Genomic DNA, 16,684 nt, shown 5'->3' on the forward strand with positions numbered 1-16,684 from the left:
TAAGGAAATACTGTTTGGCACAGAAAGAAATGAAGTTCTGATACATGCAACAGGGATGAATCTTAAAAACATTTGCCAGGCAAAATATTTTAAGAGTAGATACTATATGATTCCATTTGTGAAACCTTAAAAGAAAAAAAAAACTATAACTGTAATTTTCTGGGGTTGAAGCTGCCAGGATGGGGCATAGTAGAACTCTTTGGGGATGATAGAAATGTTTTTTTCTTGATTTGTGGTGGTGATGGTTACACAGGTGAATAAATTTGTCAGATCTAAATGAGTCTTTATGATAGGAATTGAGAGAGGGAGATAGATATACTTTTCTTTTTTTTTTTTTTTTTTGGTATTGGGATTGAATCCAGGTGTGTTTTGCCACTGAACTACATTCCCAGCCCTTTTTATGTTTTTATTTTGAGAGAGGGTCTTGCTAAATTGCTTAGGGCCTTGCTGAGTTGCTGAGGCTGGCCTTAAACTTTTGGTCTTCCTGTTTCAGCTCCTGACTTTCTAGCATGACAGATATCTGCTACTGTGCCTGTCCCAGTGGGAGTTGATATTTAAAAATATAATAAGGAAGATGATCTTTCTCATTTAAGAAATCTGTATTTTCGCCTGTTCTTGAAAAGTTAAAAGATCTGGCTCAATTAGTCTTCATTCCTGCATGGCAGTCATCAGTTGTAGGTTTAAAGGAAAAACTTGAAGAGAGCTAGGTACAGCAGTGAGCTACCAATAAGAAAAGCTCATTTTAACACCATCTAAACCATCTAATACATTGGAACCTGTATTTAGAATGGAGTATTACATTTACTCACAATTATTTTCTTTTTTTACTCAAAAGTTACAGAAGAATTGTCTTCTTTCCTTAACCAATTCCAGGATTCTTGTGGATGTTCCGTTTGACAGGCAAGTATAAATAGAAGTTGGTCATCTGATTGGGGTGCTGGCCAGTGTTCCTCTGAGCACTGTTGGCATTTGATTATTATTTGGCCAAGGCCTGATTAAGGCTCAGACAAGTTGTTTGTGCAGAAGGCTGTTTTGAGCCTAACACACAGTAGTGATCGGTGGTACTGTATTTGTAAATGTTCTCTCCCAAAGTGATTCCAGGACCAGGCAGTGGGTAAAAAATATGAGCTCCAAAGAATCAAATGCACTTGGACTCAAGTTCTAGCCCTTCCATTGTCTCTGCACATGTTTCCTCTGTTTGTAAAATAGTAACTCTTTTGAGGATTTGATATGATAATGTTTATAAATTATCTATCACAGTACATAGTTTAAGAGGTATTGGCCATATGAAGAATCTTAGTCATTTATTTTGTTATTGATTATTTAATAATAATTTAAAAAATCATTATCATCCTAGATGTTATAGAGGGATTCTTGGGATTCTTTTCAAAGCCTTTGTGATCTTCCAGATTCACGAGTTTAAAGCATTTAGATTAGTTAACTGCAGAAAGCAGAAAAATTAAGCACAGGCTGATACGAGCTTTTTGGCACTGTCCACAATTCAGATTACAAATTAATACCTCTTTGGAAACTCTTTAGACTCATCATAGTAGAAACTAAATGCTAAAAAGTTTTTTTGCTAGGCATAGTTGCACAGGGCTATAAACCCAGCTACTTGGGAGGCTTAGGCAGGAGGATCACAAGTTCAAGGCCAGCCTAGGCAACTTAGTGAGGCTCCATGTCATAATAAAAAATGAAAAGGGCTGGGGATGTAGCTCAGTAATAGAGCATTTGCCTACTACTATGTGAGATCCTGGGTTCAGTTCCCAGAAAGGATAAAAATAAATCCCCAGAAATAAATAAAAATTAAAAAAGGTTTCTTTGGATCTGCTTATCCAGTGTTCTGTTTTTTAAAAGGATATGTTTTAGTTGTAGATGAACACAATATCTTTATTTATTAATTTTTTAATATGGTGCTGAGGATCGAACCCAATGCCTCACATGTTTGTGTGAGGCAAGCTCTACCACTGAGCCCCAGCCCCAGCCCCAGTGTTGTATTTTTATTCTTTTTCTCTCGCTCTTTTTATTACCCCTTGGTTCTGATGATTGAATCCAGGGCTGCTACTTTCATGCTCTGCAGGTACCCTTCCTTTGATCTGCACCCCATTCGTACTCATTCTATTTGTATACTCTCCTATTCTATCTTATCTCCTAAATGCTCATTTTCATAGTTGAGGCTTTATAAGTTCAAAACTATTTTTGTTACAGGATTTGTTGGGGGAGGCTGAGTGATTTGCCATGTACAGTTTCACAAACTATGTAATATTGAGAAAAATAAACACTTCTTTTCAGGTTTGATGCTGCCAAGTTTGTTATGAAATGGCTCTGTAGGCATGAGAACCCCAAAATGCAAACTATGGCAGTGAGCATCACCTCTATTCTAGCATTGCAGGTATGTGACATTTAGGTCAAGATCGTGCTCTTCCTCCTCATATAGCTTGGATACTTCACTTTTTGCTTTTTACTTGCCTTTAGCTATCACCAGAGCAAATCGCACAACTCCAAGAAGAGCTCTTCATGGCAGTTAAGGTGGGTTGAGTTGATCTTCATTTAACTTTTGTAAAAATGCAGGTATTTTGTGAATGCAGCTTAAAAAAATAAATAGGTCTAAAGGCTCCATTAAAAAGAAATTGTAGGCTGGGTATATAGCTCAGTTGTTAGAGTGCTTGCCTTGCATGCACAAGGCCCTGGGTTCAATTCTCGGCACTACAGAAAAGAAAAGAAATTGTAAAACTTGTTCCCCAAGAGAAATTTCTATTCTTATAGCTATTTATTTACTTCTACTTTTCAAAATATAATGCTTAATTGCAGTTTCTTGATTTTTGCAGTTTTAGATATTTATTTTGTTACTATAATAAATAAAAATTTGGTTCTCCTACATATATTTCTACAGATTAATTCTTTCTGCAGTTCCCAACAAGTTTATAGCACAATTAAATCTGTAATCTGTATTTACATTAGGATTATGTGAACATTGCTCATTCAAAACATTTTGCGTCACTTTATTCTGCGTCACTTTATTCTGCACTTTTTTTTTTTTTTTTGATACTGGGGATTAAACTCAGGGGTACTCAACCACTGAGGCACATCCCCAGCCCTATTTTGTATTTTATTTAGATACATTTCTTATTTTATGCCTTTTGCATTGCCGTTATCTGTGGATACTTCAGTGTTTGATATCCAACCAATACATTTTTCCATTTATTGATGCATGTTTATAATAGTGATAAAGTCAAGGATAAAAACTTTCTTTTGGGCCTGTTCATTTCTGCGGTACTTGAGTTGTCAAGAAGGTGATATGAAGGCTGGGAGTGTGGCTTAGTGGTAGAGTGCTTGCCTTGCACATAGGAGGCACAGGGTTCAATCCTCAGCGCTGAATAAAATAAAATAAAGGTATTGTGTTCATCTACAACTAAAAAAAAAGAAGGTGGTTTGAAGCCAGGTGCAGTGGTGCATGTCTGTAATCCCACTGGCTCAGGAAGCTGAGACAGGAGGATCATGATTTCAAAGCCAGCCTTACCAATAGCAAGGCACTAAGCAACTCAGTGAGACCCTGTCTTTAAATAAAATACAAAATAGGGCTGGGGATGTGGCTCAGTGGTTTTGAGTGCCCCTGAGTTCAATCCCTGGTACCCACCCCCAAAAAACCCAAGAAGGTGGTTTGAGTTCTGGGATGCAGCTCATAGTGGTGGTTAGGGGTAGAGAAATGTATTTTTTTCATCAGTTGTGGATTGGATGGGATTACCTAGAAAGAATATGGAGTGTATATAGAGAAAAGAAAAGGATATACAGAAGTTCATTGGAAAATTAGGAGAAGCAAAAAAAGGAGTTTGAGAAGGAGCATCCAGAATGTGCTAGGAAACAGGAGAGAGAAGTGTCTTAGAATCCAAGAGGAAATATTCAAGAAAACTCAGGCAGTTGTGTCAGATCTAACTGAGTAGTTGAGTGAGATGACAATGGAATTGACTCTTGAATTTGGCATTATGGGAGTCATGAGACATCTTGGTAGGTCCTGTTTTCAGAGAATGCTGGGCCAAACAAGTTGAATGATGAACAGAGAAATGGAGAAAACTTTTTTATGTTGATTTTAATGAGAAGGAAAGAGAATGGTACTATGTGGAGTCAATAGTAATTTTTTTGTAAGATAGATATTTTGTAAAATATTAAGATATTTTGTGCCTATGAACAAGGGAAAAATTGCCCTAAACAAGACAACTTTTAAAAAATTTTTAAGGGGCTAGAGTTATAGCTCAGTGGTAGAGCGGTTGCCTTACACTTGTGAGGCTTTAGGTTCAATCCTCAGCACCACATAAATCATGAATGAATGAATGAATGAATGAATGAATGAAAGAAAGAAAGAAAGAAAGAAAGACAGGGTTTCTAAGTTATTGAGGGTGGGATCTTACTTAGTTGCTGTGGCTAGCCTCTAACTTTGCATCCTGCTGCTCTATTCTCCCAAATTCCCTGGCTTGTGCCTTGGCACCCCATTGAGAAAATAATTTTGATACCAAATCCTTGAGTTTGCAGGAATAAGATTTAGAGTAGGTATAAAGATGTTGGCTTTAGTGGAGTAGGAGAGAAAGCAGAGTACATTGATGCAAGTGTAAACATGCCAGTTTAGAAGACTTTGAAAGATGATATGAGCTAGGCATCGTGGCATATACCTATAAACCCAGATTCTTGAGAGATTGAGGCAGAGAAATTGCAAGTTTGAGGCCATCCTCGACAATATAGTGAGAGTCTGTCTCCCCACACTCTGCATTTTTTAATTGGTGCATTTTAGTTGTACATAATGATGGGATTTGTTGTTGTATTTGTACTTGCATATAATATAACAATATAACTTGGCAGTATCACTCCCTAGCACTTTCCCCCTGTCTCCCTACTCCCATCCCTTGGTTGTTTTCTGATGTCCCTTTGATTTTAATGAGATCCGCCCCCATCTTTCTTTTCGTTTTTCCTCTCTGGCTTCTACATAGGAGAGAAAACATAGAACCCTTAACCTTCTGAGCTATACTTATTTCACTTTACTTAATGGTTTCTAGTTTCATCCATTTTTCTGCAAATGACATAATTTCATTTTTCTATATGACTTTTGTTATGAATTGTGCTGCTATAAACATGGGTGGCATGTAACATTGTAATATGATGATTTTAATTCTTCTGCAGAAATACTAAGGAGCGGTATGGCAGTTCCATGCCTAGCCTTTTGAGGAAAGACCCTGTCTTAAAATAAAAATAGGGCTGTGAATTTGGCTCAGTGGTAGAGCTCTCACCTAGTTTGTGATAGGTTCTGTGTTTGTTCCTCAGCATAACCAAAAGGGAGAGATATGAAGGGATCAATGAGTGTAAAAATATGGTAATTAAAGTTTGAGGAGAAGAATTAGGAAATAACAGTCTTTGGAACAAAATATAGTTGAATGCCCTTTTAAAATTTATGGGCAGATATTGAAAGCACAGACTTTTTCAACCTTCAGAGTTTGGGGGAGGCATGAAGTGGACTGATAGTTAGGTTTAGCATTTATCCTAAAGTAGAAGTTGTGAAAATGTCTAGAAATGGTAACAGGACTGGATGCAAATAGAGCAAGGACTCCGAGCAACATAATGGGAGGAAGAACAGTGGATTTCCTAGAGAGACAAGTTTATTTTGTTTATTTAATACTGGGCTTTACATACACTAGGCAAGTGCTATATCCTGAGCTACATTCCCAGCCTTATTTTTTTTGAGAGAGAGAGAGAATATCTTTTTTTTTGTAGATGGACACAACACAATGCCTTTATTTATTTATTTATGTTTTTGATGCTGAGAATTGAACCCGGGTCTCGAGCATGCTTGGCGAGTGCTCTACCGCTGAGCCACAATCCCAGCCCCCAGCCTTATTTTTTTAAAGTGCATATTAATTGTACAAAATAAAGTGTTTCATTGTGTTATATTCATACTTGCATATAATAATGATATTTTCTACTAGAAAGACATTTTAGGTAGTGATAACAAGAGCTCAGGAATCAGATTTAGGCAGACAAGGCCCAACCAATTACTAGTCATATGACCTGGGATAAATCTCTGTGCTTTGACTCTTCATCTGGAAAACTGTATTAGCAATTAAAAATCAGACTTCTGTCATAGTGATACTACCTCATCAGTAAAGCCTGGGACCATGGCTTTGCCACAGTTAAATGTTTCAGGGATAGCCTCATTTCACTGCTCCCTTTCTTCCTTGCCTTTCCCTTATTCATAACCTGTTGACTGCCTAGGTGAATATCTTCTTCCTGCTACTCTTAGCTGTCACAACTTTATTTATTTTTAAAATTTATACCACTGGGCCACACCCTCAACCCTTTTTATTTTTTGAGACAAGTTCTTGCTAAATTGCTTAGGGCTTTGCTAATTAGCCAATATTGTTCTGGAACTTGTGGTCCTCCTGTCTCTCTACCTGCCCCTGCCCAGTTGCTGGTATTATAGGAGTGCCCTAGCTTACATATTACCTATATTGAAGGTTTCCCTCTTACCCTTTATATAAAGTAAAATTTGAAGCTTTTGTGTATTTCTTTAAGAGCATTTGACAAAACTAAAATACATTTTTTTTAAAGATTTGAAAACTTATTATTTATTTATATGTGGTGCTGAGGATTGAACCCAGTGCCTCACACATGCTAGGCAAGCACTCTACCATTGAGCCACAACCCCAGCCCCATTTGGAAACTTTAAAGAATATATATTTTTAAGTTGTTGGTGGACCATTTATTTATTTATTTTTAACTCACAGTTGTGGAGGCTGAAAGTCCAAATAGCATGGTGCCAGCTCTGGTGAGGGCTCCCTAGCTGCATCATATGATAAATGTCATCCTAGTGGGAGCTCATGCAAAAGGGAGAGAACACATGGCAAGGCAGGATGTTTGAGAGTGGGATTATTTATTTATTTTTATGTGGGGCTGAAGATTTAACCCATTGCCTCATACATGCTAGGAAAACACTCTACCACTGAGCCACAACTTTAGCCCCCTAAAATTTTTAGTTGAGGAAAAACCAAGTTTTTTTTTTTTTGTCTGTCTCTACTACCTGAATGAGTACTTGACTTACAGATGGTGTTAACTAAATGTATTCAGTCAATAAAAAGTAGAATATCTGATATATACTTGATAATGCCCATTTTTTGTGGGGAGGGGTACCAGGGATTGAACCTAGGGTGCTTAACCACTGAGCCACTTCCCCAGCCCTTTTTTGTATTTTATTTAGAGACAAGGTCTAACTGAGTTGCTTAGGACCTTGCTAAATTGCTGAGGCTGGCTTTGAACTCATGATCCTTCTGCCTCAGCCTCCTGAGCTGGTCTACTGAGATTACTGGCAATAATGCAGTTTGTTTGTTTATTTGTTTGTTTGTTTTTACCAACTAAGCACACTTATTAAACTTTTATCCTTCTGCCCTTTTTTTTTTTTCTTTTTTTGGTTATACTGGGGATTGAACTAGGAGGCCTCATGCATGCCAGGCAAGTGCTGTACCACTGAGCTACTACCCGTCTATATTTTTGTTTTCTTCAGTTAATCACAAAAAATCATAGGAGATAGTTAAAATATATTTTACTGAAAAAATGGATCACAAAGCTATTAAGTGATGAAACTTGGGTTTGAAACAGGGATTTGATTCTAACATCTTCTTTTTTCTTTTTTTTTAAGAGAGAGAGAGAATCTTTTAATGTTTATGTTTTAATTTTTCGGTGGACACGACATCTTTATTTTTTTAGTTGCCTGTGGTACTGAGGATCGAACCCAGCACCCCATGCATGCCAGCGAGCACACTACCGCTTGAGCCACATCCCCAGCCCCTAAACACTCTTCTTAATTTTGCTTTTCTTGTAATGGAAGTGGGCATTCAATAGGGCATCTAACCTCCTGTCTCTTTGTGTTTTAGGAACTTATAGCGATAGTGAAACAAAAGACTACTGAAAAATTAGATGATGTCACCCTCTTGTTTGCTTTGAAAGCACTTTGGAATCTTACAGATGAATCTCCAGCTGCCTGCAAACACTTCATTGAAAACCAAGGATTGGCAATCTACGTTCAAGTTTTAGAGGTGGGAAGATGGGATTGACTTTATATGTAAAAATTCTTTTCTTCATGATAAAGTAACCTATTTATTCTTTTGACAGACTTTTTCAGAGTCTTCAGTACAAAGCAAAGTACTTGGTCTCTTGGTAAGGTGAATTGTTTTGAGTTAATTTTAATTACTTTCAGAAAATTAACATGGATGTAGTACCTACCATGTGCTAGCAAATGTTAAAATCTATTTACATGTATAAACTCATTTAATTTTCACATTATCCCTGTAAAGTAAATAGCATTATATGTCAGCCAGTTATTGCTGTGAACAAACTGCAACTTAGTGACTTAAAACAATAGCCATTTTTTTTTACTTAAGAATTTGTGGATCAACAGTTTGAGTTCAGATCAGCTCTACAGTTTTTCTGTTGGTCTCCTGGGGGAAATTCATGAAACCACAGTCATCTGGTGACTCAACTGGGACCAGATGGTCTAAGGTGGCCCGACTTTCATGTCTGAAGTTGGGACTGGTAGTTGACTGGGCCTTGTGTCATCATGGGCTTCTTTCTGTGGTAGTTTCAGGCCAGCAATAGAGGGCCAAGTCCCATCGTACATATACTTTCCAAGTTCAGTTTACATCACACTTGTTAATATCTCACCAGCCAAAAGCAGATTCTATGGTTAAGCTCAGATTAGACTGGCCATCCTTTCATGGAAGGTAACAGCAAAATCACATTGCTACAGTGATAGGAAAAATTATGCTATGACTATACCACACAGTTATCATCCACATCTTAGACACAAACTCTTTGACACATGAAACTAGCATTTATCCTAAGTCACTTTAGTATAGAATCAAAATTCAAACTCGAGCTGGCTCTAGACCCTCTTGTATTAACAATCTTAACAATAATACATCTTTGTCAAGGTGATTTATATTATGTTTATATATATTTTTTCCCAATGCCTGCCCAGCCCCAAGGCAATCAATTTTTTAGAAATTTCTTTGTTTATATTTGTGTATTCTCTCATTCAAAATATTCCATAATTGAGAAATTTGTTTCCTAAAGATTTACAAAAATTAATAAAAATGTACCATGCACACCTTTATTTTGTCATACTGGGTGCAGTGGGAGATACAGACAAATAAATCTTTCCGGCTGAGTGTACATATACTTTCCAAGTTTAGGAGGTAGTGTTAGACCTGTGTACACAGCTCTCTCCTTGAAGACTGCATCTTGTATTGCTAGAAGAGAAGCATAAGTCCTGTGGGAGCCTTTGCTTCTAATCATAAACTTCTTGAAAATGAGGATTGTGACTTATGCTCTTCATGTACCTGGCACCTATAGGACTCACAACACAGTAGATGTGAAAGCCATCACAGAGAGGGATAAATGATTATTGTTGGAAATCAAAAAGTTACAGAAAAGCAGAAGGTAGGGACAAAGGTCATTTTTGGCTAAAGACAATATAATCATTAAAGAGATACTATGAAACAGAAAATTTCAGAATTGAAATTTTGGGAGAAACTGGAAAAGAGACTAGCAATGGGAAATAATACCAGAAAGTTGGACTAAAGCCTTATATATCTTACTAGCTAGTTAATAGCTAGCTCAGTGACAAGAGTACTTGCCTAGCATGTTCAGGGTCACAGGTTTGATCCCCAGCACTGTCCAAAGATGGGGGACAAGGAAAAAAATTTAGATTTTCCATTTTTTAAAATATTTTTTTTTGAGCCTTTCAGACTTCCAAAAGATTTATATTGTTTGGATTTAATGTCTAATAGACCTAACTCTTAAACTATCCTATTTACAAGGGTCATATCTCATCTCTGGAAAAAAAGGAGCTGAGGTTGAGGGGATTCTCAAAAACAGTACAATTTCAGCTCTACTTTCCTTTGTTCTTTTCAGCATACTAGTGTCCATGGTGTACTTTCTAGGAAGTTGCTGAAGCAATAGCAGAAGTTAGCATTGATTTAAAGTAACTGTTCTATTTACTTTTTTAAAAAAATATTTATTTTATTAGGTGTAGATGGATACAACACAATGCCTTTATTTTATGTGGTGCTGAGGATCGAACCCGGGTCCTGCCCATGCTAGATGAGCGCTCTACCGCTGAGCCACAATCCCAGCCCCTATGTTCTGTTCTATTTACTTTGACTGTTGGTTCTATCTCTTCAAACCTTTGCTTTTTCAGTTGTGTGGTTAGACCCCAAATGACTGACCACACATTTCAACCTCCTGTATTTGTTTCTCTTTGTAATGTCCTCTTCTCCTGGAGTGTGAGCAGGACCTGTTAACTTGCTTCTAACAGCTAGAATATGGCAAAGATGATAGATTATCACATCCTTATTATGTTACAATATATTTATGAATCCATCTTGCTAGTAAACACACTTTAAGGACTCTTGCTTATAACTTGAAAGGAGTAAAATATATTGAAGTTAGTAGTTGGAAAAGGGAGAAACCCACATTTCAAGGAACTGGGCAACCTCTTGGAACTCAAGGTGGCTTTTAGCAAGAGACTGGATCTCTCAGTCCTGCAGCCACAAGAAACAAATTCTGCCAGCATCAGTGGAGATTGCACTTGAGAAATTCAGCCTTAGGAGATCTCAGAGTAGAAAGAGGACCCCACCCAGATTCCTGTTCCACAGAAACAGTGAGGAGGTAAATTCATATTATTTTAAGCCACTAAGTTTATGGTAATTTGTTACACAGTATTGAAAATTAAATAATGCAACATAATAAAACAAATATTACCTGCCTATTGTTAAACTTGTCAAGATAATGTAACATCTAGCAGACCCCTGATTATGTTGTTTGTCAAGCCTGGTTTTGAGTTTTAATTCATGCAGTTATGAGTAATGTGAACCTGATTCTTGTATTAAATGAGAGATAAGGCAGTTAGAAAAAGACATTTACCTAGTAGTATGCCTGGTACTGAGCAAGTGCTCATCTGGTGATTTATTTGTAATGATCATGCTCATGCTAAAGGGGTGGGATTTGGGGATTAGGCTGTTGAGCCGGATTTGAGATGAGCAGTAGGAAAGAGAGAAAAGCTAATTCCTTACTCTCCTCCCTTCCTGTCCCTGATGTTCACTGCTTCATGTGACCTGTAGAACAACATAGCTGAAGTCAGAGAGTTTTCTTCCAAGCTGGTGACTGAAGATGTGATGAAGCATATCAGCAGTTTACTTCATAGCAAAGAAATAGAAGTGAGCTATTTTGCTGCAGGTATCATAGCCCACCTGACTTCTAACAAACAGCCCTGGCTCTTCCGTGACCTGCAGAGGAATGCTCTTCTCCAGGATTTGGTACAGGAACCATTCTTCTTTACAAAACAGTGTAATCTTTTCTTGTATATAACTTACTTTTATAGATCATTATAAAAAATGGGAAAAATACATATAGGAAAGAAGAAAATGGAAACTTACCCATGCTCTTTCACCTAAAGCTAACCTCTTGAATGCAAAATTTTGTTGCATTTCTTTTACTGTTTCTTTTTTTTTTTTTTATAAAAGTTACACATGCAAACAGTTGTGTATGGCTTTATGCAAATCCCCTTTCTCTTTCAGCTTTTTAAAAGTTATTTCTTTTGGTATTTACTTCCATATCTCTAAATAAGATATTATGGGTTTTTTGTTTGTTTTGGTTTTTTTTTTTTGCGGCGGTGGTGGTGGGGGGGTGAGGGGAGTGGGGGGGGTACTGGGGATTTAACCTAGAGGCACTTTTCTACTGAGTTACATCCCCACCCTTTTTAAATTGCTGAGGCTGGCCTTGAACTTGTGATCCTCATGCCTTAGCCTTTCAAGTAGCTGGGACTTACAGGTGTGGGCCATGGTGACCAGCCTTGTTGCTATTTTTTACTTTTAAGCATCTTCTGTCCATTAATTGACCCCAAATAGGAAAGAATGATTCTTATTCTTGCTATTTCTTGTGTCTACTCTTTCCTATACTCTAGCTATAAGTTTTTCAGTACATTTCAGAACTGTTCTATCCACTTCACCTTCTCAAGAGCCTTCTGTGTCTCTTCTATCTGGTCTGCTTGTTTTGTATTATCTGGTATACCTTTGTTACTGTCGTCCTAGGATATTCCTTTACTATCATCCTACATATTCCCATCGTCTCTCTTGTGTTGCTTCCCTATTTTCTGGATTACATGCCTTCCTGTTTCTTGGTTTACTCGCTCCCCAGCATATCTTCCAGTAGTTTCCTAAGAAGAGATGCATGAAAGTGAAATCTCAACTGTTTCTAAAGGCCTTTATCTTACTCTCACATTTAGTTGGTGAAATGGCTAGGTGTAGAATTTTTAGCTTTCAAATATTTTTCCTTCAGAATTTTTAAGTCTTTGCCAGGCATGATAGTGCACACTCTAATCCCAGTGACTTGGAAGCCTGAGACAGGAGGATTGCAAGTTCAAGGCCAGACTCAGAAACTTAGAGAGACCCCATCTCAAAATTCAAAGAGCTAGAGATGTAGCTCAGTGGTAAGGTGCCTCTGGGTTCACTCCCTAGTACTGGAAAAGAAAAAATTTCCCCAAATGAAGGAAACAAACTTCCAGAGTAATAAGTACTCAATGCAGTATAAGAAAATGAACCCTTATCAAGGTATATCCCTATGATTCCAAACTTTGAAGGTAAAGAGCTTTCTTTTTTTGCAGTACTGGACATTGAACCTAAAGGGTCACAAGCACTGAGCCACCTCCACATCTCTTCTTATTTTTACTGACACTGGCCTTTGAACTTGCCATCCTCTTGCCTCAGCCTCTGGAGTTGCTAGGATTACAGGCGTGTGTTCCTGTGCCCAGCTCTCTTTCTTTCATCCTTTTCTTTCCTTTTTTCCTTCCTCCCTCCCTTCCTCTTTTTTTTTCTTTCCTTTCCTTTTCCTTTTCTTTCTGATGTTGGAGAATAAACCCAAGACCTTATACATGCCAGGAAAGCACAGTACCACTGAGTCATGTGCCCAGCCCACTTTTTCATCTTTTAAAAATATTTGTTTTTTAGTTGTAGTTGGACACAATACTTTTATTTATTTGTTTTTATATGGTGCTGAGGATCGAACCCAGGGCTTCCTTGCACATGCTGCGTGATCACTCTACTGCTGAGCCATAACCCCAGCCCCCACTTTTTCATTAAAATTTTTTTTTTTTCTTTCTGGGGATATTGGCCTTCCCCAGACTGTGTTTTCTGCTTTCTATGTTTCCCTGCCTCAGTACTGGGGATTGAACACAGGGCCTTACACAAGTTACATAAGCACTAAGCTACATTTCCAGCCTTTTAAAAAAATGTGTGTGTGTGTGTGTGTGTGTGTGTGTGTGTGTGTGTGTGTGTGTGTGTGTGTGTGGTGCGTGTGGTGCTGGCTATAGAACCCAGGGCCTTGTGAATGCAAGGCAAGCACTCTAACAACTGAGCTATATTGCCAGCCCCATTCTTTAATCATTTCAGCCATCCTCCTGTTTTGAAGCCCATCTCTAGTTTCATTTTGGAAAGTAGCTTGTGTGAAAAATTTTAAATCTCCTAGGGATTGTGTTCAAATTGGGTTTTTGCGGCATTGGAGATTGAACCTAGAGGTGCTTTTAGCACTGAGCAACATCCCTAGCTTTTTATTTTATTTATTTATATTTTGGTATCAAGGATTGAGCCCACGGGCTTTTAACCACTGAGCTATATCCCCAGCCCTTTTTATTTTGACATAGGGTCTCACTAAGTTGCTGAGGGACTCATTAAGTTGCTGAAGCTGGTTTTGAACTTGGGATCCTCCTGCTTCAGCCTCCTGAACCTCTGGGATTACAGGCATGTGCCACCACGCCCAATTCTTTTTTTATTTGTAGACAGTCTCACTAAGTTGCTGAGGATCTTGCTGAATTGCTGAGACTAGCCTTGAATTTGGTAATCCTCCCAAGTTGGGATTATAGGCATGCACCACTGTCCCCAGGGGTTTGTTTTTCTTACCACACTCAGTTATTATATCTCCCATCTACTTTGTTCTTGGTGTTTGATTTCTTCTCTTATTTTTATTTATCTATTTATTTTTGAGAAAGAGGAAAAAGAGGTTTATTGCTTTGCTAGCAAAGGAGAAACACAGGGGACTTCTTGTCCCAAAGGCTTTTTCTATCCTTCAGCAGGAACAGAGGGCTTTTAAAGAGGTGATTCAAAATTCATTCCACATGTTTTCTGTTAGAGTGAGTTCTTCTGTTTTAAACCATTCTTACTATTCAGTGAGTGGTATTTAAGGATGTAGTGTAATTTCAGTTCAGTACCTTAAAAAAGAAGCCTTTATTGCATTCTTTTCTTCATGTATCTACATATGTAATAGTTGTCAAATGATTTGGTAAGTAGGTATGTCTAAATTTTGTCATTCCCATGTTTTGAAAATTTATTTTTTGTTTCAAATGTATTTAATTATAAATGACATGAAATAATCTCTTTTGACCTTTTATAAATGATGGAATATAATAATTGAATCTTTGTTTCTCCCTGTCTTTTGGGGAAAAGCATGCAACCATGAAGAATTGGCCAAGTCCAAGTTGTAAGATGTCAGCATTGGTAACATACAGGTAATTTCATTATGATGTGATTTTCTTCAAGCCTGTCCTTAGTGTGCTTGATTATATAGTAATAAAGTCTCAGTATCATTTAGCCTTGTGTTCAAATCCCACTTCTTTTCTGTGATACTGTGAAAGTCATTTCTAGAAATGATTCCATTTTCCTTAATTAAGAAGTGAGGTGGACAGTGTGCCAGATTGAGGAAGAAATGAACTATTGAATGTGTAGAGCATCTGACAAAAAATTCAGTTTAAATGATAGCTACCAAGGTATATTGCATAGTATATCTGGTTTGGTGAGGAATTGACTATGGGGGAAATGTTAAATTATTTTCATATTTCTGAGTTGTGAATTCACATCCTTGTACTTTTTAGATCTTTCAAGTCATTTTACTCACTCCTTGGCAACTTCTCTCAACCAGTGGTTCAGCTCTGGGGACTATGGGCCATGTGTCACGTCTGCAGTAAAAATCGTATGTATTCAACATATATTTAAAACAATAGCCCTCAGCTGTTTTTCTGAATAATGAATAAGTTCCATATGGAGTTTGAAATTTTTTTCATCTGTGTCTTTTGAACTTAGCTTTTTAAAAAGAAAGTGAAGTTGGGTGACCCAGAAGGCTGAGACAAGAGGATTGCAAGTTCAAGACCAGTCTCAGGCATTTAGCAAGACCCTCTCTCAAAAAACAAAAAGGGCTGGGAATGTAGTTTAGTGGTATAGAACACCCCTGTATTGGATCCCCATTATTGGGGGAAAAAAGAAATAGAATTTTTTTTATTAATATCAGCTATTTTAAGCCTGAGGCAGGAGGATAAGTTCCAGGCCAGCCTAGGGAACTTAGACCCTTATGCAGACAGACAGACAAACAGACACACACACACACACACACACACACACACACACACACACACACAGGCTGCAAAATTAATGATTTAGAAGTGGATATCCAACAGTTTAAAAAGTGGAAGTTATTTCCCCCATTCCCAATTCCTCAGGCAAGCACTGTTAACAATTTGGTAACTAGTCTTTCATCTATTTTTTAGTATATGCTCTACTAAGACTATGCTATTTATGCCAGGCATGGTGAAGTTTGCCCTAATCCCTGTTATTCAGGAGGCTGAGGAAGGAATGTAGCAGGTTTAAGCTCAGCCTCAGCAACTTAGTAATACCCTGTCTAAACATTTTTTAAAAGGGGCTGGGGATATAGGTTAGTAGCAAAGTAACCATGGGTGCAGATCTCCAGTACCAAAACAAAACATAAACATAAAATAAACATTTTTAATGAAAACAGACTTATTCTGTGCATGTCGTGCTATAGCTTGCTCTCTTTATCATTAACATTCTTATAACCATAGAACATTCTCCTTGTAATGAATGGTCTATAGGAGGTTGGGAGGCCAGGAGTCAGGTTGTTTTCCAGGTAGAGTAAATATTTTTGCATGTTTTGCTGTTAATCCTCCCTGTGGCAGGTTTGGTGGCGCACAACTGTAATTCTAATAGCTCAGGAGGCTGAGGCAGGAGAATTGCAAGTTCCAAACAGTCTCAGCAATTAAGGGAGACCCTCAATAACTTGATAAGACCTTCTCTCAAAAAAAAAAAAAAAAAAAAAGGACTGGGGATATAACTCAGTTGTAAAGGGCCCCTGGGTTCAATCCTGGTACCAAAATAAAAATCCCCTCTGAGACATTTTGGTCAATACGTTTGCTCAGGATTATTATAAAAATTTTGCTTTCATTACAAAAAAATATAGGCTATGATTTTATACTAGAAAACTTAAGAGACTATTTTTAGGAGTAAAAATGTAAGTATATTGATATATGTCTGTGTGTGTGTGTGTGTGTGTATAAAGTAAATACATAAAAACACAGACATTTTTTAAATACCATTGAAAATCTGAAAGCTAATTAAGGGAAAAGATATAATTCATATTGTCAACAAAAGCATAAAGTACCTAAAAGTGACTTCAATAAGTAATAGAAAACTATGAGAGATAATTTAAAATTCTGAAATAATTGAGATATACCATGCTCCAAAGATGGAAAGACTTATTAAAATATAGTCATTTCTAACTTGTGGCTATCATACAATTCAAGTGAATGGAT

The 16,684-nt window shown here is 37.4% G+C and overlaps 1 protein-coding gene across 1 annotated transcript in view; it reads left to right on the forward strand.

Annotated features, from left to right (window-relative positions):
* The window catches only part of Zyg11a (zyg-11 family member A, cell cycle regulator), a 42,762-nt gene that overhangs the window by 17,898 nt on the left and 8,180 nt on the right, over nucleotides 1-16,684 (forward strand). The window contains exons 6-13 of the mRNA XM_078026266.1: nucleotides 836-900; nucleotides 2,293-2,392; nucleotides 2,476-2,529; nucleotides 7,911-8,072; nucleotides 8,149-8,193; nucleotides 11,157-11,351; nucleotides 14,532-14,593; nucleotides 14,957-15,054. Coding sequence (XP_077882392.1) covers nucleotides 836-900; nucleotides 2,293-2,392; nucleotides 2,476-2,529; nucleotides 7,911-8,072; nucleotides 8,149-8,193; nucleotides 11,157-11,351; nucleotides 14,532-14,593; nucleotides 14,957-15,054 — 781 coding nt within the window. The remainder of the gene's footprint in view (nucleotides 1-835; nucleotides 901-2,292; nucleotides 2,393-2,475; nucleotides 2,530-7,910; nucleotides 8,073-8,148; nucleotides 8,194-11,156; nucleotides 11,352-14,531; nucleotides 14,594-14,956; nucleotides 15,055-16,684) is intronic.

This window comes from Ictidomys tridecemlineatus, chromosome 11, assembly GCF_052094955.1.
Source record: "Ictidomys tridecemlineatus isolate mIctTri1 chromosome 11, mIctTri1.hap1, whole genome shotgun sequence".
Taxonomy (NCBI): Eukaryota; Metazoa; Chordata; class Mammalia; order Rodentia; family Sciuridae; genus Ictidomys; species Ictidomys tridecemlineatus.